The 25,297-nt window shown below is 42.2% G+C and overlaps 2 protein-coding genes across 5 annotated transcripts in view; one reads left to right on the plus strand and one right to left on the minus strand.

Moving 5' to 3' along the window:
• Positions 1 to 25,297, minus strand: part of LOC310851730 (phospholipase A2 inhibitor 25 kDa subunit-like) — a 1,159,037-nt gene that overhangs the window by 674,938 nt on the left and 458,802 nt on the right. The window lies entirely within an intron of this gene.
• Positions 1,004 to 25,297, plus strand: part of LOC310851703 (phospholipase A2 inhibitor CNF-like) — a 40,879-nt gene continuing 16,585 nt past the window's right edge. Inside the window, exons 1-6 of one of the 4 annotated variants that reach the window (XM_083754360.1) lie at positions 1,004 to 1,480; positions 3,795 to 3,885; positions 6,039 to 6,155; positions 6,873 to 7,028; positions 7,758 to 7,895; positions 8,687 to 8,909. In XM_083754360.1, the coding sequence (XP_083610486.1) occupies positions 3,837 to 3,885; positions 6,039 to 6,155; positions 6,873 to 7,028; positions 7,758 to 7,895; positions 8,687 to 8,862 (636 nt within the window). In that variant the 5' untranslated portion in view covers positions 1,004 to 1,480; positions 3,795 to 3,836 and the 3' untranslated portion in view covers positions 8,863 to 8,909. Of the gene's footprint in view, positions 1,481 to 3,624; positions 3,770 to 3,794; positions 3,886 to 6,038; positions 6,156 to 6,872; positions 7,029 to 7,757; positions 7,896 to 8,686; positions 9,080 to 25,297 lie in introns of those variants that run through there. The other 3 variants (XM_083754358.1, XM_083754359.1, XM_083754361.1) reach the window with 3 other exon arrangements.

Here is a 25,297-nt window from a genome sequence, read left to right on the forward strand (position 1 = left end):
TTTTGAGGGTGGGCAACACCCGATCTGCCTTTCAGATGGACAGAGAGAAAGCACAACCCCACTTTGTTCTGTATAAGAATCTGATTCAGTAGAATAAAAGATCCTCTGAAATTTGCATGGTTTTATATGGGGGTCCCTTCAAAAGCAAACATTAGAGAGATAGGCTTCTCCTTCAGAGGCAAACCAGAGGCAGAATGAAAACAATAACCAGAAAACAGGGTACATAAGGCTGGTCCTGAAGAGTGTTTGAAGTGAATGTTGAGAGGGAGCAAAAATAGGTTGGTGACATTCAGGAAGACATGACTAGGGGGAGGGGCAAACATTTTCAGTGACATTACATGCAACACACTTGTATGTGCTCTTCCCAGAAATCTGGTAAAATAGGGGCAGTGGAAGAATCAGGGAAGAGCAGAGTTCCAGGAAAGCAGCTATAAACAATGAACTTGAAGTCTTAGTAAAAAAAGCAAAACCCAATTTGGGGAACATTTGGGCCCGGCAAGCTTGGCCAATGCCCAGGGGTCATGGGAGTTGCAGTTCGGCAACATCTGGGGGGCCAAAGATTCTGCACAACTGGTGTACACCATCATCACTGTGTCTCTCCTTTACTTCTGTGTCTCCTCCTGTGAGTGATCCGGACTTGGGTCCTGTCTAGCATCATTAGTTGATCAGCATTGTCAAACAACCAGTTCCTTATCAGTTTGCCAGCAACATTCCCCCGTGCCTCAAATCATGGTGCTGTTTTGTCAATGATTTGAGCACCCCAAATTATTTAGAAGTGCACTAGTTTGCAAATAATCCTAATGGTAATCATAATCAACAGGAACCAACATGGTCTTACATTCTTTCATTTTCAGTGGGGCTGTCCTGCTAAACTAGCTGAATCCTGAACTGAATCAGGCCATTTTTTTGTAAATTTGTGCCTAACAACAACAACAACAACAACAACAACAACAACAACAATAATAATAATAGCAGTTCACTTCAAAGCAAGTTCACTTCAACAGAAATAGCTACATCAGTGATACCACTTCCCCACTGGCTAAAGGAGATGGTCATGTCACCTGGTTTGTCATTAGAATGATTCCGATTACAATATATTAAAAAACTGCATTTAATAATTAGACTGTAGAAGAGTTTGCCATAATCATTAATCATATTATCTTTTGATTCCCTATCTGCCTTTAAAGGGGAGAAGTCTTGAACCGGTTCTTTCTGGCTATTCCAGTATCTGTTAATAACATCTATTAGGGAACTATCTGGGAACATCCTCACTCTAATTTACAGTCCTTTCCAGAAAATGAATCAGTGCCCAGCTCTTTCCAGCTATTGCCACATACCTCCATTCCTTGGCTTACAAAATACTCCAGCTAAGAGTTGTCCTTGCATTGGTATCACTCTGCTCCAGTTTTGGCCCTTCAGTTATCTGACACCATGAAAGCATTCCTGATCTCATGCCTCATTTTGGTTCTGCTTCCTCTAGGTGAGTAGAAACCAGAAGTCCTGGGTTTTTATTCTTTTATTATTTCTAGAAAGGGAATGGGTAGTGGACATGAAACAGGAGCGGGAGGCTTGTGCCAGGAACTGAGGCAAATTTCAGTTTTGCTCATATGTGAAGGCAAATCGACATAACCCACACTTTCTGGAACAATACTCGGACCAAGGCACAGCCGCCCTTCAAAATTAACCAACTGCTCTCCAAATTTCTCAAAGCATTTATTTAGCCAAGAAATGTGTACAAGAATGCATGTATTTCAGTAAAGTGTGCACGAAAATGCACGTGTTAGAATGTGAATTAGCTGTGGCTGAATCTTAGGTCCCCCAATTATTAGCTGGGGCAATCAGAATAAGATCCATTATTTGACTGCTGATTCAGGACCCTAAACTGTGTTTTATATAATCATGTTTAATACAATCGACTTTTTATTTCTGTTCTGTGTATATCGCAATGTTCTTTTTTTGCTATGGCTGATGGCTGACGCAAATAAAGTTTCATTCGTTCATTCATTCATTCATTTGTTCATTCTTGGGTCCCCAATCAAACCAGGATGCAGACAGCATGGATTTAGGTAGCCCTCAGTTGCTCCGGATTGGATTGTGCACACCCAGAGTGAGCATGGGCTGTGATTCAGTTCAGGCTCTGAATCATCCTAGGTAAGAATGTGGCCACTCCTATGTACTGCATCAGACTTTGAATCTGATTGGGGTGGCGATGGCCGTAGAAGCTCTGCACAGCCCTATATATTGGTAAAAATAGCAGACAAACAATCATTTCATTAAGGAACATTGCTTTGCAAAAACATGTATATTAGGCAAAATTGCATACAAACATGTGTAAATCAGGAGAAATTAGGACATTAAAAAAATCAATGAATTGTTGGAAATGTGGAGAACTGAACTTGAGATTGGGAAAAATGTGAAACTAAAAGAAACAAAAATTGAGAGAACTGCCCATCCCCACTTCTGGCCCACCCTATTCTGTAGGACTCTAAATCCCATCAGCACCAGCCAATATGGCCAATGGTCAGGGATGACAGGAGCAGTAGTCCAATAACATCTGAAGGGCTGTGGGATCTCCAGCCCTCAGCTATAGTAAGAGGGTCAAGAATCTTTGAGGGTATTTAAAGGGAAAAGGTGAAGGGAAGGAAAAAGTCTGCATAGAGACTGCCAGTTGCTTTAGTAATGAGGATCAGTGTATAACCCTTGCTGGCTCTACAGATCTATGTGAGTAGAACTGCCAATCAACCAAGAAAAAAAAGAGAAACAGCTTGCTAGGTTTCTATGTCTCTCCTGGCAAGATCAGAGAAAATCAATGGGGAATGCTGGTATTTTCTTTGAAAACATTAAAGTTGTGTTTTGTTTGTTTTAAAAAAATGGTATTCTACTCATTAAACATTACAGAATCAAAAAGAACCACACCTAATTATTTCAATTGCAAGCTTGTACAAAACAAAGCGTAGCACAGAAGCAAGGGAAGTATCCATCAATGTAATAGTACGAGCTCTCTGCTCTTGTGCATTTCCTTGCTTTGTATGTAAGAACACAAGACTAGCCTGCTGGATCACACCCAATGACCCATATTTTTAAAAAATATATTTGGTTTTTCAGAATAAAATTTTACAATTACATATCCAACATACAACATAAAAACAAGATTCCAAAGAATCTCCTGGACTTCCCTCCTCCCCTTTGTGGGCCCTATTGTTAATCGTTTCCTCCTGCATCTTTGATGATAATCCAAATCTTTTACATTTCCATGTCCATTTCCATTACACTTTTACATGTCCAAAATTCAGCATTAAACTACAAGTGTTATTCCAATCCTACTAACAATTTTAGCTGTTTGCAATGGTTTTAAGATAAATTATACATTTTCCCCACCCAATGACCCATCTAGTCCAACATCCTGTTCTCACAGTGGTCAGCCAGATGCCTATGGGAAACCAAGAAACAGAACACGAGCACAGATAACTCACCCCTCCTGTGGTTTCTGATCAATCCCTGTGAATATGATTGAAAATGGTTTCCCATATACAGCGTGAAGAACACTGGGGATAACTTGTCGCTTGGCAAAATTCCATGGTGTTCCTGAAAAAGATCGCATCCCGTTTCAAAACTGCAGTGTGTTCCAATATCACATCACAGGCTCTCTGGGAAAACATACAGATTCCATTTGTGCCAGTTTCTACATCTCACTAAACCGGTTGTTCTCAAGTGTTGGCTGAGGCTCCAATCCCTGACTTATAAAATCCCTGTGTGTAAGCTCATAGCTGTATCCATTGCCCTTTTTGGAACAGATCTTCTTGAAGTCCTCCCTAGCTTTTGATCATCGCAACACCATGAAGGCTCTCCTGTGCACAGGCCTCCTCTTGGCCTTGTTTTCACTAGGTGAGTAGTAACCAGACATCCTGGGTTCCAGTAATTTACTCTAAAATAGGGAGTGGTTGGTGGAGCTACAGCAAGGAGACTGAAAAGTTAAAGTGCTCTTAGAAATGAAAACTTGCAGATGGGCAAAGCAGTGACGAGCAGGAGGATTTGGGAAGCAGGGCTAGCATCTTGAAGTAGTGAGAAAAAATCAATTACTATACAGACAACTAGGGTTGCCATATGTCTGGAATTTCCTGGACATAGGCGGAAAATGGCAGCATAAAACAGTGTCCGGAAAGAAATCTCTGAAATGTCCGGGAAAATCTGGACGTATGGCAACCCATGTTGAAAGTCCAGATAAAAAAGCTTAATAACTTTTGCGTCCAGATTTTCACAGGTGGCGCTGTGGGTTAAAGCCTCAGCGCCTAGGACTTGCCGATTGAAAGGTCGGCGGTTCGAATCCCTGCGGCGGGGTGCGCTCCCGCTGCTCGGTCCCAGCGCCTGCCAACCTAGCAGTTCGAAAGCACCTCCGGGTGCAAGTAGATAAATAGGGACCGCTTACCAGCGGGAAGGTAAACGGCGTTTCCGTGTGCAGCTCTGGCTCGCCAGATGCAGCTTTGTCATGCTGGCCACGTGACCCGGAAGTGTCTCCGGACAGCGCTGGCCCCTGGCCACTTAAGTGAGATGGGCGCACAACCCCAGAGTCTGTCAAGACTGGCCCGTACGGGCAGGGGTACCTTTACCTTTACCTTAAGATGACTATGTTTGGAATTGTGGCTTCTGGGTTACAGTGTCACAAAACTGCTTGTTTCTAGAGCCTTGGAAGCTGCTGTTCTCTGAGGGACGGGGCTTTTTCCTATGCTGCAGCTCTGTGGATGGTTTCCTTAACCCCACTGAAGCTGCAGGGAAAGGGAAGGGGGAACACCTCCTTGGGGGCGAGATGAGAAGAGGAAACGAGGAGAAAACATGAAAGGAATGAAGCGAGAGGTGGTTTCTCCAGCCAAGCCAGCAATGCCTTCCCTGTAGTAGTGGGGGCGGCTATTTGGAGATGATTCTTACTTGGCACACCCCCCCCCCCGCAGAATGCACAGAGCAGAAATACAGGAAATACAGGGCAAACTGTGCCCTGTATTCAATCAACACATAGCATTTTACATTGAAATCTGAGATGATCCTGTATTTTAAAGGATGGGCGGCAACCCTATTCCAAAGTGGGTCTATTTAATAAATGATAGTAATATTTGCATTCTCATTTTGTATTTTTATGTTGTGAGGCACCCTGTTATCTCCTGATGAAAATTGGTATACAAATTTAATAAACATAAACGACAACAACAAGCAGGGACAGCTCAGTTGGTAGAGCACAAGACTCTTAATCTCAGAGTCGTGGGTTCAAGTCCCACACTGAGCAAAAGATTTGGGAAGACCTTTCTGACAGTAAGAGTTGTTTGGCAGTGGAACTGACCATCCTTCAGAAGGTTATGGCCTCTCTTTCATAGGAGGTTTTTAAGCAGAGGTTGGATGGTCATCTGTCATGGATGCTTTGGCTGAGATTCCTGCATTGCAGGGGGTTTGGACTAAGGGACTGTTGTGGTCCCTTCCAACTCTATAATTCCATGATTCTAATAGCATCTGCCAGCACTGGCTATACTGTTTGTCTGTAGCTGAAGGGTAGATGTCAGCCCTAGATTGCTCTGCTGGGGCACATGAGCTGGGGAAGGTTCCCAAGCATCCTAAAAACTGATTCCAGACCTAAATGAGTTGGCCTGGAGTTGCGTATTTGTGGATATCCCAGTACACCTCCCCTGGATGTTCTACTTTTGTTTTAAGAGTGAATAAAGGAACCTTCCAACCTCTTTACTTAATGAAATATAAGGTAACTTTGCTGGCAGAATTGTACCCAGCTTCTGAGAAAGAAGGAAAGCCTACCAGGAGATGGGATGATTGATACAAACTTGGTGCTCATTTATTAAACATAATTTCCATTTTCAAATTCTTTATTAGACTGAATTGCCTTAATTCAAAATAGGTTAACGTGGTTTCCAAAGTCGAGGGAATCTGTCGTTGTCTCCCATCTTAAGCCCAAGACCCTCTGGCTCCAAGGCTCAAAAGATGATGTGTTGTGGTGTATGTTAACGACACTGAGCCTTTTTGATCCCCTTTCCTGTTTGTAGGGGCACCGCTACAATGTACAACTTGTCAGTATGGGTTGAAAAACTATTGTGAAAACCGAGAGGCACATAGCTGCCCAGCTGATACATGCCTCAAAGGTGTTCTGGATAACAATATATGTGAGTAAGAAAGGTTTCATTCTTTCTACTGAATGTGCACACAGCCCTTTTCAAAAGACACCTTCCACACGTAGTAACTGCATGCTGGGAAATCAAAGAACTAAAGTGAGGTCCATGCGTGAATCAGACCTAAAATATACAGAGCTGTCATTCTTCATCCTGTAACCTTTCATCACAGAAGGAATTGTGGGGACTGCCATATTGCCAGTCTATAGCTTTTTTAATGTGTTTCTGGGAGGTGCTATTGGTTTTCATTGTTATTATTATGATATGTATTTTGTGTTTTCATTTTGCATTTTAATGCTGTAAACTCCCCTGTGATCTTTGGATGAATAGTGGCATATAATTTTAAGTAGATAGATAGATGATAGATAGATGATAGATAGATGGATGATAGATAAATAGATGATAGATAGATGATAGATAGATAGATAGATAGATAGATAGATAGATAATAGTGCCAGTTCCAGGTGGGGGGGGGGTGGCTTGGACAATGTGCCCCCAACAAGTGACACTGTCATTTTTTGTCTCCACCTCCATTATTTTCCAATATCCCTAGCTAGGAGTGCCTTTTATCACCTTTGGATGGTGCAGCAGCTGTGGTCACTTCTGTATTTAAAATTCCTCCTTTGGCAACCCTACAGCTTTGAAAGTGCCAAAGTTAATGCCAGGGCAAAGATGATTGACTTGAACCTCCTTCCTAATTCTCTTCCACAGTTTCTCAGTACAGAGAGCAATTTAATTACAGTGACTGTGTTGACTCCCAGGAATGCCACCCAGGCTATTTTGGCTTTGCTACAGCAATGAGGAAATATTTTCGGGTGAAGTTCTCCTGCTGCCATTCTGCTGCATGCATTGAGGATGGATTCGGACGTAAGTACTGTTGGGGGAATATCGGGGTTGAAGCCAGATATCCTGGGCTGCCTGAAATGTCCAATAGAATCCAATTGCCAGTAAAATGGGGCATTTAGGTGAGAATGTCAGCACAATCTCATCTAGCAAGTAGTGACGGGTGTTGCACCAAGCATGAAAACAGCACAAGCATTTATACACTTATAAGCAAAGGAAGCAAAGGGGCAGCTAAGTCCATATATGGCAATACTTCCACATGCTACTAACTTTTGCTGGCTTCTAACTTATCCTGGGAAAATTTGTTGTCAATTAACCTTGGGGCAGGGAAGAGATTACAGCAAATTTCAGCATGGGCAAATATAGCAGCATTTTTATTTCATTGCCTACAACAACCCAGTAGCATCATTCCTAACAAATGAAATTGTTAATGGTATTGATCACAATGAAGATGATCAGAGTTGATTGCCAGTCATAATTTACCCAAGAATGAACTCAAAAATGGTGTTCCTGGCCACAATTTCAAATAGATGGAAGGTTGGCAAGGTCTCCCCCCCCCCAATTGTTGTCATATTGTAATCACAAGTCCCCCTTGAAACTTTTATATTAGATTTTCCCAGCTGGCACATTTGACTGCAGTTGTAGAACACCCTGGTGGATGTCATAATCCTTTATACAAACTGGAAACTAAGGGCCAGAATGGACTTGGCATGCCAAAGAAAACAGAAATCTAACCAGATTTCATTTTGACAGTGCATCCTGGGAGATATGGTCCTCTGGAGTGCCCAGTCTGCTTCTCTAACAGCACTGCTGATTGCGAGAGCATGACAGCCCGCAGGTGTCCTTATAAAGCGACTAAATGTATAACCTTTGGTGGTATTATGAAGCAAGGTGAGTAGAACTGCTGATCAGCAGCTGTCAGCCATCAACTACCCACCCCCCTTTTGGCCAAATATGAAGAAAGCAAAGGGAGGAGGGAGATGTGTTTTATTTGAGGGGAAATATTTAATATTTTCGTCAACATAAGATTTCCTTGCTAGAAATGAGTTTGGGGAAATATATCTGTCCCTGATTTCTGTATGTGAGAAAGAGAAATAAAGAGATAAAAGAAGAACCCTAGGAAGGTGGGATATCCTGATTATCGGGGAGGTACACAATGTTGGCCCCAGTCCTCAGTCATTGGCATGCTTTTGGCCTCACTCACAGACTGCCATGATCACATGCAAACAGGCATGCAAACAGCTGTCGTTCCCATTTTGAGTTTCCCCAGGCCCTGGAGGGATGCTATATTGTGGGCCTTATGGAAGATTCAATTGTTAGCTAAATTCACATGTGTGAGCTTCACCCAGTAGCCTGGATCTGGTCAGAATACCAATAGACAAGGAAGAAAGGTAAAGCAGGGCTTGTGGAAGACATCAGATGCAGACTGTTCTCAGGTGCACTGACCCTGACATTTGTCCAAAGATGCCTGACCCTGATGCCAAGCCTGACTCATATTATCCTGCTGCACCTTTCATTTCAGTGTCTTTTTTTGAGTGAAAATATATCTTCTGAATATTCAGAGAACATAACTGGGTTGGGGGTAAAGGGGGACACATGAATCCATTGGCCCTGCAAATTGCAAGCGTGTGCTGGGTCCTGAAATCAACCCTGACTCATATTATCATTCCTCTTTTTTTCAGTGGGTAAAAGTGAAGTGGCAGCTGCTTTCAAAGGATGTGCAACCCCAGATTTTTGTAATTACATAACAACAGTCCCCAAAGGAGTAATGCAAAGTTTGAATAACTGGGTTTCTTTCAATGTCAACCGAGCAGCATGTTTTGATGCCCAGTCATCATTCCATACTTCTGGCCTGTAGATGCGGCCCTTCGTGGGACTTAAGAGGAAACTGCTCCCAGCGGCGGGGTGTGTGTGTGTGGAAGATCTCTGAAGATGCTAAAGAGTGAGTGTTTTTCTAGAAGGCAGGTGCAAGAGAGCTGGAAATTGGGGTTTCAGAGCTCTAGTTATAGAAAATATGACACAGGAGTTATATTTCCATTGAATGGTGATCTGAATAAATTCATAAAGCAGACAAATACTGTGTCTTTGTGTTGAGGATTTTCCAGCAAATGATTTCTATGCAGATATGGCATGATGAATGTTAATTTCTGAAGGTGAAGAAGGAGTAGAAAACTGAAAGTTGTAATCTGGGATATCAATACGTATTTCCTAATGGCACTTGTGTGTTTTTAATAGGGGGAACTATTTCCACCAGGAAAGCTGGAAGAAGAGAAAAGCATTACTTTGTACTCAGTTCAGATTGCTTGTTTTTCCATTGCACCATTGCAAATATGTAAAGGAACCAGAGATCGGAGCAAAGATCTCAGTTGTCCTGTCCAGTTACATCCTGATGTCAAAATGGTCCTGTCCTCCTGGTGAAAAAAAAGTATAATAATAAAATAAATAATTGGCAATTCCCCATCATTTCATGTAACTACAGAATCTGTAATATGCAACGAACTATCCCACCTAGCCTTGGTTCTGCTACTGCTTGGTCAGAACTAGCAGAAGTAACAGGCAGCTACATTGGTTGAAATATGAGGACCTGAGTAGTGACTAATTTTTTTGGCTCCCCCTCCCCCTGCCCCACTCAAATGCTTCCAGAAACTCAAATTCTGTGCAAGATTCAAGTTGACTATAAATTAACTAGCAGCCTTGTACCTGATAGTGTCCAGAAATTCTGTACTGTCTGGAAAGGTGCGTAGGTTGAAACTTGATCCTTGATCTCAGGTACCATAATGCCAAATTGTCCCAAGACCATTCACAGGAGCAATCAAAAAAAGAACCAACTGGTCTAACACCGAAACACAGGTGCAACTTGAAAGGCGAGGTCCAGAAACCATCCAAGGTCAAGACACCGTAAGTGCAATGTTTGTCAGAGATAAAGGCACAATCCCTATTGAAAGAACCCTTTGAAAGGCTGTTAGCATCAAGTCCAGTTCTCCATAAATCCCCACAGGCAACATGAATGAAGCCCATGGAGCACCAGTGGTTCACAGACTACAGTTTGGGAACTGTTGCATGTGACAATGTCCACACATGTGCTGTAGAGGGAAGTGAGGGGTGGATGGGGCTCATCAACCTGGGTAGGTAGTCCATCTAGGAGAAGGAAAACTCTGATCCTAAACCTCTGCTGCCTTGCGGGACATCTTTGGGAGAAGAAAAGGCTAAGGAGTAAACCCTACACAAATCTGGACTGGAATCCTTAAGATTGTCAGATGATGTCTTGTACACCTCCTTCCAGCAACATCTGCAGCTGCTCTGCTTTCTTTTGGACTACATCAGTGAGGCCAAGAGAGGTGTCTTATCCTCTGAGCAGCCCAGGACCTCCATACACACTGCTGAGGCTTGCGCCCCAGAGGCGTCACTTTTGCGGCTGCTAATGCAATGGTTTGACTTCACCCCTGTAGGTGCACTCCATTGTCTCGCAAGATGGATGGATGCATGCATGCAGTAAGGGGTGGGAACAACTGTGATCCCTGCTGTGTCATGGGCATGTTGACACACTCCATTGCTGCTTTTCCAAAACATTTTATGCTTTCCCTTTTGCATTGGTAGCCTAGATATTTTTCTGCTACTCTTATCATGATGCTAAGGTTTCCATTAGTGTTATCTAAAACAGCAAAAATGTGATCAAATGTCCACACAGCTTCTATAGAAGAGACACAGATATGGCATAGTTTCATCCATTTTAATCCATCATGGATGCTCTATTGCGTGCATGAAACATACTTGCGTGCAACATAACTGCTGTGTGTGATGGATATATATATATATCAAGCCTAGGAGGGTCCAGATTAAGAATGAAATTGGGTAGCAATAAAACAGGCAGGCTGGAACAGTGTTCCGGAACAAGCATTTCATCAAACGACAGCAGTGAGCTTACAGTACCAGTAAAAGAGGCTGATGACCATCATCACTATATTCCAGACACTGGTCTCCACCCCATCTAGTTATGCCAGCTGATAATTGTCTCCCAACATCAGTTTACTCTTGGCAGGGGCCTCAGGAAACTATAGAAAGAATGGACCCCCATGCCAGTTTGAGTGGGTGAACGATTTTCTTGACACTCTGTACATGTTCGCTGCAGCTCACAGATGCCAGCAGCCAAAGAACATTAATTTTGGTGGCTCATTGAGTTCTGAAACGAGATGAAATATGGAACAGCACAACCCACCCTTAACCTAAGCCAAAGTTCAACACATTTTCATTAACTTCTGAACAGCCTCCAAACTGGGATTTCATAGAGATGTAAAAAAGCTATAAGGCCATCTCATGGCTCAAATATATATGCTCGAGAATTTGTAAAGGAAGCCTTGTGTACATGAAATACATAAAAACTTTCTCCATCACTCACCTGGGACAGGACGCTCTGTGGGGCCTCTGAGGAGTCTGTCTGTCTCCTCCCACTCAGCTGCCCTACAGTTGAGGGGGAGGTGGTAGATGGACTGTTTGGGGCAGCACCAAGTCTGTGGGTGCCCAAGCCACCATGTCTCTCCCAGGAGAGACGCATGGCTTGAGTGCACTGCAGGCTCTGCAGTGAGTGTCACCCAGCATTTTGTGACACACCCCCAATGGTGACACCTGGGGCGGCCCACCTGTACCACACACCCCTTCCTCCGCCCCTGCCATCACTGTGATAGAGGAAGGATGCATAGAGTAAATGCCAAGGATGATTTGGCAGAGGCACCTAAAAATACAAGGATGGTGGCATTAAGCTAGACTGGCCGCTACTTTCACCTCAGCTTTTCCCAGGAATTTCCAGCAAAAAAAATAAAAAAAAAAATCCTGAAGAGTGGGCCAGGAGATAACAAAGCTTTTGCCACTTTGAGGGGCCCTGGGAGGGAAGACTAAGCTTAGAGAGAAGAGAAACATAGTTGTTATTAAAAAACAGAGAGAAAAAGGGAGGAAATGCAGTTTAAGCCAAAGGAGAGAAAGCAATTTATTCACCTTGCTCCCTTTCAGCACCATTCACAGTGGATTAATGGTTATGCAGATTTTGGCCTGCATTAAAACCAAAGTCTGTAGTAGTAGCGAAACACCCCAACCTTTTTTTAACACACACACACACACACCCCGAGCAAACACAGAGATAGATACAGACTAAAAAAACCACTATGATATTCCATGTGGGACTCCTGTAGTGAGCACTGTGTGCGATGGTTTTTCAATATTCTTCAAAATTTGCTCCTGCTTGGGACACAAAATTAGAGTGGCCACAACAATTCCTATTTGCAGAGTTCTAGTCTATGTTGAAAAGACCGGTAGTCCATCAACTTATTGCTTAAGAATGGAGAATATTTTTTAAAATAAATGAATACTGAATAATTGACCATCCAAAGTAGCTTGGCTGAAAATCCAAGAGATACCAAACTGCCTGGATGAGAAGCTTGTGTGATGTACAAATTGACCCCATACCTTCCAACATTTTGGGAGGGCAATTTGGGGCCCACAACCACCACCACCCCATTCTTTGCTCGTGCCCCTTCCCCCAGCGCTCCCCCCTAAAAATGTTTAGGGGTACTCTCATTTCCTACTCATATTGAAATACTGTTCCTCAATGTGGCAAAACTTAGATTCACAAAATGTTTAGGAGTATGTGTGCTCCTGCGTCCCCCCAGAAAAAAAGCACTGCACCTACCTTTGAGCACTCTTCCTCCTTCTCAGGAGTGTTGGGAGATGTGGTGGAGTCTGGTGCAGCCTTCCCCATGCAGCGGAGGTCCGCACAGCCTTCCAGCAGGCCGCACCAAACCACCCATTTTTCCGGAGGCAGCAGATTCCAGGCTGGACTTCTGGTAGGCCACATCAAACTGCCCACTTCTCCGGAGATGTGAACGGCGAAGGCCTGCCAGCCTACGCTGACCTCCTGATGCAGCGCAGACTATTTCCTGTTGCAGCGCAGCTATCTTCACCTCCTCCTCTGGTCTTGGAGATGAACCACCACAAGAGGAGGTCAAGGTAAGTTTTCCTTCCATTTTTTGGTCCTGTTTTTGGTCCTGTTTGTGGACTCACACCACAGCGGAACCCTAAAACACCTGGCGTGACCAGTGCGATGGATCAAAATTGGGGCATTCGTGATTGGGAACAGAAGCCGGGGTAGCTTCTGCCAATCCATGATGTCCCAAATAAATCAGGATACTTGAGGGGTCTCTGACCCCTGTGAATATGATTGTGAAAATGCTTTCCCGTATCCACTGTGAAGAACACTGGGGATAACGTGGATTCTCATTTGCCAAAATTTCATGGTGTTCCTGGAAGAGATTTCATGCAATTTTAAAATTGCTTTGTGTTCCAAGATCACATCAGAGGCTCTCTGGGAAAACATGCTGCCTCCATTTGTGCCAGTTTCCACGTCTCATTAAACCAGTCATTCGCAAGTGCTGCTTGAGTCTCCCATCTCTGACTATAAATTCCTCTGTAAGCTCATATCTGTATCCATTGTCTTTGTGGGACCAGGTCTTCTTGAAGTCCTTCTCAGCTCTTGATTATCCCAACACCATGAGAATTCTTCTGTGCACAGGCCTCCTCTTGAGCTTGTTTTCAGTAGGTGAGTAGAAACCAGAGATTCAGTGTTCCATTAACTTCCTCTAGAATAGGGAGGGGGTCAGTAGAGCTAGAGAAAGGAGGTCAAGAACTTCATGTGCTCCTGGATGGGGTATTGAATAGATGGATATTAGGATGAAGAGCAGGAGAATCTGGGAATCTTGGTGCGATGAGAAAGTGAATCATACAAGTTACCAAAGTTCCCTAACACTATCATAGTTATCTTTACACCAACGGAGTGCAATCTAGGAATGTTGATGCCAAGCAGGCTCCCTCTGCTGCAAAGATTTCCTTCCTGTCAAGGAAAAGTCCCTAAATGGAGTGTTCTGATGTCATGGAGGGGTTGAACTGCCCCAGCATCCATTGGACTCTGTTCTTGGCTGCTGTGGCCCCCTACCTCCACCTGCTGCACTCACGAGCACGCTATGCTAGGGTTTGGATTGCTCCATTAGGGAGCAAATTGGGCATGCAGGCAAGGGGGTGGGGTGGGGAAATAAAACTTCTCATCAATGAGCTATTGCTCCAGAACTGCAGTAGCATGTTAAGAGTAGAGATCTAAGCAAACAGCAGATAGCTTAATTCCAGCTGCGTCATTATCTGCCGAGCCAGGGAAAATGGTGGAGGAGGATTCTTATACAAACTTGTTGAAGGAAATTCTGGCTCAGATTCAAGCCTTGAAGTCGATTCAGCAAGATGTGGCAGAACTTTAAAAAATACTTTCAACAGATGAAAGAGGAGACGTCTCATTATGAAGATTGCTTGACTGTCCACAAAACACTTTTGCAAGAAAGTCACATTATTTTGAGTAAACAAATTACTTATTTAGAGTCACAACTGCAGGGAATCTTGGAGAGTTTGAAGGATATTTTTAATAAAAAAAACTTACTAGAACCCAAGCTAATGGATTCAAGTTACAAGAAAGAAGATTCCAACTAAACATTAGGGAGAACTTTCTGACAGCAACAGCAGTTTGACTGTGGAATGGTCTCCCTCTGGAAGTTATGGACTCTCCTTCTTGGAGGATTTTAAGCAGAGGCTGGATGGCCATCCATCATGGATGCTTAGTTGAGATTCCTGCATCATAGGGGGTTGGAGCAGATGTCCTGTGGGGTCCCTTCCACGTTTAAAATCCTATGATTTTATGTGTGGTCTTTCTCTATGCAATTAAAAGAGGAGAACTTTGGAAAGAACTTAGAACGTTATATATTAAGTGTTTATTTTGCTGTCTATTTTGTGATTTTAAGTTGCTACTGGGGTTCTCACTTGGCACCCAAGAATTGTCTTTTTATACCTTTTTTTTCTTGAGTCAGCAAAATGGAGATGCCTTGAGGCATACGATCATGAGACTGAGCTTTTGTGATCTTCCTTTCTCTCTGCAGGGGCACCACTACAGTGTATGACATGTCTATATCTATACAACAACACTTGTCTCCTGCGACAGGAACGTAAATGTTCAGAAGAAACTTGCCGTGAAGTTGCTCTACATAGCGATATATGTGAGTAAGGTTTCTCCCCCCCCCGCCCCATGTACAAAGAACCCTTCTCAACAGAGGCCTTCCACGCACTCAGAAATTACCATGCTCTGTGTGATCAAAGAATTACAGTAAAATCCATACACGTGTGACTCAGCCCAATAGTCTTCTGTAAAATATACAGAAGAGTCTGCCTGCGTGCAACATCTTTTCCTCACAGAAGGAATTATGTGGACTACAACTTTATTAATGGGGATGATAATAATAATAATAATAATAATAATAATAATAATAATAATAATAATAATAATAATAATAATATTTATTATTTGTACCCCGCCCATCTGGCTGGGTTTCCCCAGCCACTCTGGGCGGCTTCCAACAGAGATGAAAAATACACTAAAATGTCACATATTAAAAACTTCCCTGAACAGGGCTGCCTTCAGATGAAGGATTCTCCAGAAAGATTTCTGAGTTCTATGATGATATTACAAGGGGAGCTCCTGACATATTTAGTGATTCATCTCTTAACCAGGATTTCTCCCCTCCAAATGTTCTGTCTTCAGTGAAAAAGCTAAAAGATTGATGTAGGTTTTTTAACACTTCAAGACTGAGTATTGTATTGTAAACCAACAATTCTATATCTGATTTTCTTCGATGTTCTGCTGAAATTGAGAATGCTGAGGTTGGCTGTTGGGATCAGGCACGATCCCTGGCATGAACCAGGCCTAGAAAAGATTCTAGTGTATAGTCTTTCTGGCCCCCATCATCTTCCTGCATGGGATGTTGTAGGAATCCACTGACAATGGACAATCAATCAAATGTCCTTCCATCCACCCATTCAATCAAAACATGGCACAGATTCTATAATGAACTACTTTTAAACGTATACACATGATACATTAATAGGTACATACATTTAAAATGTATATAATTTCCTACTCATTGATGTATAGAGGTGCTTTTTGCTTTTCTTCATTCTGAAGTGTTGTTTCTGACCAAATTCATACTATATGCACTAAAATTCAAATCCTAACTATGTGATCTCAGAAGCAAATCCCAATGAATTCAGTGAGCCTTACTCCCAGATGTGTGGGGGTTCAGATTTCAGCCTTAAATAGCTTCCTGCTGTAAAATTTCAAAGCCAAGGGAACACATAAATCATTATTGTTCTTTTGGAAAAAAATATCTCTTTGGTTACTTCTGAATTTTATGCATGCTCCTCAGTCGTAGCCCCTTTGTCCAATTTTGGAGAACCACCAGGGTATGACTGCCCATCACCCCAATCTCCATTTTAAAAGTGACATTACATTTAAAATGATTTTCCTTGCTCCCCCTAGGTCCTGCTATCATTTTTACATTTTTACAATGTTAAAATTCACTTATCTGAATGTAATACATTTTGCCCAAACCTTGCTATATTCTCTGCAGATTTATATATTTGAACAGCCAAAGTTTGCCCCCTTCCTTCCTTCCTTCCTTCCTTCCTTCCTTCCTTCCTTCCTTCCTTGTTTATGCTTTGCAGGTTGGCAGCAGCTATTTTTGGGCAGAAGTCATGCAGGGAGGGAGGGAGGGAGGGAGATCAAACATATCAGAGAGCAGGAGAGATCGGCCAATTCAGGGAGCAGGAGAGATCAGAGAAATCAGTTTCTCCTCTGTTTCCCTTTTGCTGGTTGGCTGCAGCCATTTCAGGAATAACTAATTGAAAAGGGGTTGGGGAGATCAGAAAAACCCTGGATTAAAAAATGTTCCCATAGGAATTAATGGAAATAATGAACTCATTAAGCCAATGCTTGATTAAGGAATGACCAGGGAACACATTGAGGGACCTGCATGTATTGGCACAAGTCAGCTAACTTTCATCTTGCCCATATTTTTCCCACCATCTTCTTACCTCTCCAGATTCTGGGAGACTGGGGGGAAGGGGAGCTGCCTGGTGCAGGAAGGAGAGACAGCTTGGCTTCCTCGCCAGCCTGACTCATTGCTGCCTCTTGGACCCCATTCTCTTCCGCCTCTGGTTCTCAACTGCTCTCTCCCTCAGATTCTTCCTGCTCACTAAACCCTGTTATCTTTTCAGTTTCTGACACCTCCATCTCCCTCTTATCCCACTGACCACTCCTTGTAGTCCCACAACAAAGCCCCTGGCTCTGAGCCTTCTTCCCTTGGGGGTTCCCCACCTGGTGCTTGCTGCCTTGCCTCTGCATCCAGTCAGCCCATGACACCACTCTTATAGCACCAGTGCACAGCATCAAACTAAACACATTCCATTTTATGTATCTATTAAATCTCCCAATAAAAAAATCCGGGGCAAAAATGATTGACTTGATATTCCTCTCTAATTCTTCTTCACAGTTGCTGAAGACATGCTCTGCCTTACTTACAGTGACTGCGCTAACACTCAGGATTGTATCCCAGGCACCTTTTCTTTTTCTGGAGGAACCCCCCAATTCTTTCAGATGCAAGCTGAATGCTGCAATACTGACCTATGCAATGAAAACCCTATTCAATGTAAGGGCCCTAGTATTTTGGACATTTTCTGTATCAACAATTCTTGCCCAGAGGCAAAATATAGAACTTCCCAAATACAAAATGTAATAATAAGACACTTATATTCCACCAAGTGTCCATTCCTTTAAATATAGCCTTTCCATAATATATGCATAATATACTTCAGCCCTTACAGAATGTGTATGGAGCTGACTTACCTACTTGAACAAGTGTTTTGCTGTCTTATCATTCCATTGTGGACCGACTGAAAGAAGACATTCAAAACAGAGATTTGCATCCAGTGATCTCATCGTCGGAGTCCCACTTGGGATTTCACACAGCTGAGGCTTTATCACAGTGGTTTGAGTGATTGAGAGTAAGGCTACAACACTCACTGGAAAGTGGGTTGTTTTCATCCAGTGTTCTGGATTATCCTTTGTGTGTCGAGGTCCCCAAGCCACCCCAAATAAACTCACACTTCACACATCAATTTTGTTTAAGGTTTTTTGGCATGATTTTGGCCACAACTTTATTTAAATACACACATGTGAGTGGTTGCTTACGCATTGGTTACGACTATCTGTCCTTGCCCCAGGGACAGAACTGACTTCCGGATTCCAGCGGAAGCCAGTCAGGGAAAACAATATTGGGGAGAAATGAAGCTGGGCAACAGACCCTCACTTCTCACCTGCATGCTCCCGGGGCTTGCACGGCCCAAGCCCGATGCCAGGGACTTGGACGAAAAGGATGGCAAGCCCCTTTAACGGTATTCCCTTGCAGCACCACCATTGGAGGGGTAGGCACTTTCCCCTCTACCCATCAATTTTAACCAATGCCTAACTGCAAACCTTACAAGTTGTGACAATTTGCTACACAGTAGGCAAAAACCAAATGGCACCAGCCAATCAGCCAAATGGACAAAATTCCTACCAGGCCCCTGCCCCAACAGCAGGCGACCCCATGACAGGCATAGCAAGGTCAAAGCAAACAACCCCCCCAATTCAGGGAGGGTGGGCAGGTGATCCGGTACACACAGCCCAAGAGGACGCCGAAGGTTGCGTGCCCAGTATTTAAAACCTTTGACCCCACTTCCAAATTGGCAACATCGAAGTCTCCCCAGAGACTCAAATTGCCCAATCACTGCCTGTGGACATCCAAACAGGTCTGGCAAGCAACAGTGGGGTGGCCTGCTGGTCCCCACCACAACACGTGCTCTCTGTTAGGGAGAACACGTTTTAGCAACAAGTATATTTCTAGAGATTCTATTCTCTTGATTGAATGAAGGTACATTTGGCTGGAACTTTGGTTTTGAGACATCCCGTATTGTACTTGAACATGATTTTGGTTTTGCAGTTGTCCCGCAAAAATGCTCACCAACTCTGGTCACTCTTCCCTTAAAAAATACTCAACAACTCTGGAGAATCCTCCTCCCTCCAACGACAATGAGTAGATCACTGCCATTTTTTAAATATACTGGGAGTAGATCACAGTCTCTTGGGAGTTGGACGTACCTGGCATGTATTATGTAAAGGCTATATTTAAAGAAGCAGACACTTGGTGGAGTATAAATGTTTTGTTTTTACATTTTATCTTTGAGAAGTTCTATATAATTGCATACAGAGTCATGTGAGCTGTGTTTCTTTATTTCTCTGTATTCCTTTGTGTTGTGTTTTGCTTACTTTGTTGCAGAGGCAAAATATAACTGGGTGAAAGGTTTGTCTTCCTAGTGTCTCTGGAAAGCAGTTAGACTCCTCTTCACGAGTCCCATAAAATCTGATGTGGGGATGTTGTGCTTTTCCATTTGGTCATCAAATTTTGCCGCTCAAAAAGCAAGTAATAGTTTTTGCATGTCTGGGAAAATCAAGAGATGAGCACATATTTATCAATTTATATATGAGGGTGGGGGGAATTGACATATTTATTAGTGTGACTTTATTTATAACTGGGTGTGTTACTATTGTCACATTCCATGAAGTTTAATGAAAGAAGCAACAACCCTTCTAAAATGTCAAAACTAGATCCTATTTAAGATTTGACTGAATGTAGTAGCATTTTCATTTCATTGTTAGGGGCAGGGTGGCTGTTGCCCACAGCAAACCAGTATGTACCCAGTATCATCATTCCCAACAAATGATCTTGTTAATCGTGATAATCACAATGATCACTCCAAGATTGAACCTGAAACCACTATAAATGCCTATCATGGATAGTAGAAAAGTATCATCTTCCATTCAAAAGAGTAAGCCTGGATCCTAGAATCTGTGGGCAAGCCTTGTTTCATCTCATAGGCTGGTAAGGATCAATGCCAATCTGCTTTTGTCCTGGCTGGCAGAATTGTCAAACTCATTTCACACAATTCAGATCACTCTCATGCAGAAGCAGGTAGACACCAAGATGCATGTTCTGAGAAAGACTTGCATATGTTACATACAGAAGCCATACTCATGAGCAACACTCAACAATATTTTTATTAGATTTTCCCAGCTGGAATATTTGATGACACTTTTAGAACACCATGCGGGGGGGGGGGGGAGGGAGTGATAACCCTTTGTACGAATTGGAAAATAAGGGCCAGAATGAACCAGTCATGTCAGAATAAATGGAATCCATCTGCTAACCATAAATTTCATTTTGCCAGTGCAACCTGAGAGTTTTGGTCCACTGCAGTGCCCATTCTGTTTCACGGAGAATGCAAACGATTGTGTGGTCATTGACACCCATAACTGCCCTATTGGAGAGACTAAGTGCATAACATTTGCTGGTATAATGCAGCAAGGTGAGTAGAACTGCCAATCAGCAGAGGGTGGGGGTTAGAGAAAGCAGCTTTCAGCCATCAGCTACCTGACCCTTTTCTGAACAAATGTGATAAAAGCAAAGGATGGGGTGGGGATCTGTGTTTTATTTGAGGGGATGAATTTAAAGTTTTCTTTACACTGCTTGCCCCATTCCTCAGTCAATGGCATGGTGTTGACCCACCCCCAGACAGTCCTGGGAAATTCCTGATCGCATGGAAGCAAATATGTACAAAGCTGTCATTCCCATTTTGAGTTTCTACATGCCTTGGAGGCATGTTGTATTGTGGGCTTTGGGGGAAATTAAATTGGTGGCTAAATTCGCAAATGTGGGCTTCACCCAATAGCCTTGGTCTGGTCAGAGTAGAAGTAGACAGGGAAGAAAGGGAAAGCAGGGCTTATGGAAGACATCAGAAGTGGGCTGTTCTCAGGTGCAATGGTCCTGAAATTTGCCCAAGAATGCTGCCAGGCCCTGATGCCAAACCTGACTCATATTACTCTGCTTCTTCTTTTTTTTTTTTTGCATTTTAAAATTTTATTGAGTTCGATTATATATACATTATATTCGAGTTTCGACATTTCTTATCATTTTGGACTTCCTTCAGCGATGTTGACATTCATTCGTATTTGAGTCTTAGAGTCACATCCCATCCTTTCATATTGCCATTCGTACCTCCTTTTTTACATTGTTTCAATTAACTTGTTAGCTCTTTACAAAGCCTCTTTAAATGCCACTAACGTTGTATTTACAAAACATTTGTTCTCCAGATAACCCACGAATTTCCCCCAGTCTTCAATAAAATTTTGATCTTTTAAGTATCTTATTTTCCCTGTTAGTTTGTCCAGCTCGGCGTATTCTATTAATTTTGCTCTCCACTCTACCACCGTTGGGATTTCTTCCTGCTTCCATCTCTGAGCTAACACAATTCTGGCTGCCGTGACCGCGTACTGGAAGAGTTTGTAATCCTTTCTCCTAATATCCTTTCCCATAATGCAAAGTAAGAAAGCTTCTGGTTTTTTGACAAAAGTATAGCCTAACATCTTTTTCAATTCATTGTTTGGGGTTTTTTTTAGTAGGGGGAACTAGTTCCACTAGGAAAGCTGAATGAAGAGAAAAGCATTACGCTTTCCGGCATTGTTATGTGCTCAGTCTAGAAGGCTCGTTTTTCCATTACACCAATATAGGGGTTTTTACCTCTGGTGGAGGAGATGTTGTGCTCATTCTGGGGTAGTTTGTCCACCTTTGCCCCCCCTTGCTCTCAGCTCTCAGCAAGTGACAGCATCCACACCCCAGGAAATGGCTTTGAATGGCTTGCTAAACCAGGTGAGGGTAGCCGTTTGGTCTCAAACCCTTGTTGAGTTAGGGATTTCTGCTGCATGCAAAGGCAAGCTCTGGCGGATTGAGCAGATGAGAGCAATGGTTAAGAAGGTTTTCTTTCTTTTTTTGCACATGATGTAGAGGGAAGTGAGGGGCAGATGGGGAACATCAGCCTGGGAAAGCAGACCATCTAAATGGAAAACTCTGACCCTAAACCTCCACTGCTTTGTGGGATATCTTCAGGAGAAGAAAAGGCTTAGGAGTAAACCCTACACCAGTGGTTTTCACCTTTTTTGAGTCTACAGCACCCATGACCAACCGTATTCCTTCTGTGGAAGCCACTTACAATGGGGTTCCATTACAGGGCATTCCTCTGTTCCACCCCTGTCCCATTCTGCCCCACCCCCTTTCAGTGCAGTTTTGGGTGCAGGTGTAAGTGTTACCCGCACGTGCCAATTGCACACAAGTGGTGATCCCCATGTACCTGGTGAAAACTTGTGTTGTTTTGTCATTTAGCAGTTTTAAGGCTTAAAATTTAAGCAGTAGAGCTTTGAAAAAGCTTTTTTTAAAAAAATGATGAGTCATCCATTTCTCTGCAAAATATTGTTTTTGTAAGTTGGGGGGAGGAAACAAACTTAAATAATGAAAAAATATTAAGATACTCTGGGAATAAAAGGGGTAACAGTAGGTCTAAATGAGTATAAAGTTAAAGCCTTTGCCGATGATTTGGTACTGACTATGGAAGAACCAATAGAAAGTATAAAGGAGATATTGAATGAGATGGAACAATTTGGAAGGGTGGCAGGATTCAGACTGAACAAGAAAGAGACAAAAATGATTGTAAAAAATATGGAACAAAATATGATTGAACTAATGCAGCAACGAACGGAGATAGAGGTGGTGAAAAAGGTTAAATACTTGGGAATTTGGTTATCACCTAAGAATATCGACTTGTATCAAAATAATTATATCCCAGTTTGGAAGGGAATAAAGAAGGATCTGGAGGTGTGGGCCAGAATGAAATTATCATTTTGGGGAAGAATTTCTACGGTAAAGATGACGGTGCTACCAAAGATGTTATTCTTATTTCAGACCATACCCATATTAAAGGGTATAGGAATTTTTAAAGAATGGCAAAAAGTGATTTCAAGCTATATCTGGCAGGGGAAGAAGCCTAGAATAAAATTTAAGCTATTGACGGATGTAAAAGAAAGAGGAGGCTTCGCCCTGCCAGATATGAGACTGTATTATGAGCCAGCATGTTTATGCTGGTTAAAAGAGTGGATAAAGTTAGAAAACAATGAATTACTAGACCTTGAAGGATTTGATAACAGATTTGGGTGGCATGCGTACCTTTGGTGTGATAAAAAGAGGGTTCACAAAGGATTTGGAAACCACATCTTCATGGGTTCTTTAACAGAGGTCTGGGAAAGATATAAAAATATATTGGAACCAAAAGTCCCACACTGGTTGTCCTCGTTAGAGGTAATGAGTGTGAAGAAGACTAATATGAGAGAAAAATGGGTTACATATGGTGAACTGGTAACCAATGAGGGAGGGAAATGGAAATTGAAGCCATATGAACAAGTTAAAGAGTATATATATGATTGGCTGCATTACTTCCAAGTAAATGAAATATTTAAAAAAGATCTGAAGGAAAAAGGTTATGTGGAAAAAGAATCAAGTTTCCAAAAAGACATAATAAATAATGAGTATAAAACTCTGTCAAAAATGTATAAGATACTGTTGGAATGGTATACGAAAGAAGAAGAGGTTAAATCGGTAATGATACAGTGGGCAAAGGATTTTGGGTACAATATTCAATTTGAAGAATGGGAAAAATTGTGGAAAGAGCATATATGATTTACGGCATGTACGTCACTGAAAGAGAAGGTGATGAAAATGTTTTATAGATGGTATATGACACCTGTAAAATTAGCAAAGATGTATAAGGTTGATAATAAATGTTGGAAATGCAAAGATAAAGAAGGGACGTTCTTTCATCAGTGGTGGGAATGTAAGAAAGTGAAAAGCTTTTGGGAAATGATATATAATGAGTTGAAAAAAATGTTAAGATATACTTTTGTGAAAAAAACCGAAGCTTTTCTTTTAGGTATTGTAGGAAAAGACATAAGAAGAAAGGACTGTAAGCTTTTCCAATATGCTGTAACGGCAGCCAGAATCCTGTTGGCCCAGAAGTGGAAACAAGAGGAGATACCGACGATAGAAGAATGGAGATCAAAACTGATAGACTATGCGGAACTGGATAAATTAACTGGGAAAATTAGATATACTAAAGACCAAAAGTTCATCGAGGACTGGGGAAAATTTGTGGATTATCTGAAAAATATATGTGGTGTAAATACAATGCTAGTGGGATTTCAAGAGGCACTGTAAAAAAAAAAGTATTGTTTGTTAGAAATAATGGGAGTAAGGAGGAACAATGGCAATACGAAAGAAGGGAATGTACATTAAAGGTATAAACATGGATGATTGTCAGAGACGCTGAAGGAAGTCAAAAACAGTTACAATTTGTTGTATTCGGAATAAAATGTATAATTGGATGAAAATTAATAAAATTTATATATATATATATAAAAAGATACTCTGGGAAAAATTATACCAACAGAAAATAAAGACACAAAGAAATCTACTTTGAAAAACTGATATACTGATATACTGATATACTGATATACTGCAACGGGGATGTAGTGGGGAGGGGAGACATTTCTTTCTGGCCTGAGATGACTCTGGAGAGGACCAAACTTTGTGACTTTTGGGTTGCTGCTAATATTACCTAAGTATAGGCTCTGGAGTAAATTAAATGTCTTACAGATGCCTCCATCTCAGTCTAAATATGTGGCTGTGCAATCAAAGAAAAATATCTGGTTGCCCCCTTTGGAAGAGCTGGATAAAGCTGAAGAATTTCTTCTTCACCAAACCTTTATTCTTGTTGTTGTTTAATCGTTTATTCGTGACTCCATGGACCAGAGCACGCCAAGCACTCCTGTCTTCCACTGCCTCCCACAGTTTGGTCAAAAAAACTTTATTAGGCATTACAAATATAGGCCATCGAAAAACATCCATATATAAAATTATAAAATATAAAGAAATAAACAATCATGTAAAAATATGTAATAATGAATAGTTCCATCCACTAAATAGTTCCATTCAGCAGTCTTGGAGATACTATTGATAAACACTCAGCCACCTAACTTCCTGTTTGCCATGGTGAAAGGCAACCCATTATATCAGAGCCGTTTTGTATGGAATTTTTGAGGATGAGATGGGAGTAATCATCCTCACCCCCCCAGGGCCGGGAGGGGGCGCAGCTTCATCCACAGATCACCCAAGACCTGCTCCCAGTCAGGAAGGTATGATGGGGGAGTGGGTACTGGGTGTAAAACGCCGTGTGGTTTTTTGGCAACTCTCCAAAGCCGTCGTCACAAGCAGCAAACACTTGCTTTTTAAGATGAAGTTCAGACTTAATTAACAGGTGTGCTCTGGATAAGAGGAGATAAAGTATTCTGTCAATTGATTCAGCCACTGTGTGCCAAGGATTTGACCTGAAAAAGGAAAAGGATTACCATCACAATTGGACTGGTATGTCAGAATTGAAGGGGGGGTGAGTCTCCATAATTT

Source organism: Podarcis gaigeae (genome assembly GCF_964106915.1).
Source record: "Podarcis gaigeae genome assembly, chromosome: 8".
NCBI classification, from domain to species: domain Eukaryota; kingdom Metazoa; phylum Chordata; class Lepidosauria; order Squamata; family Lacertidae; genus Podarcis; species Podarcis gaigeae.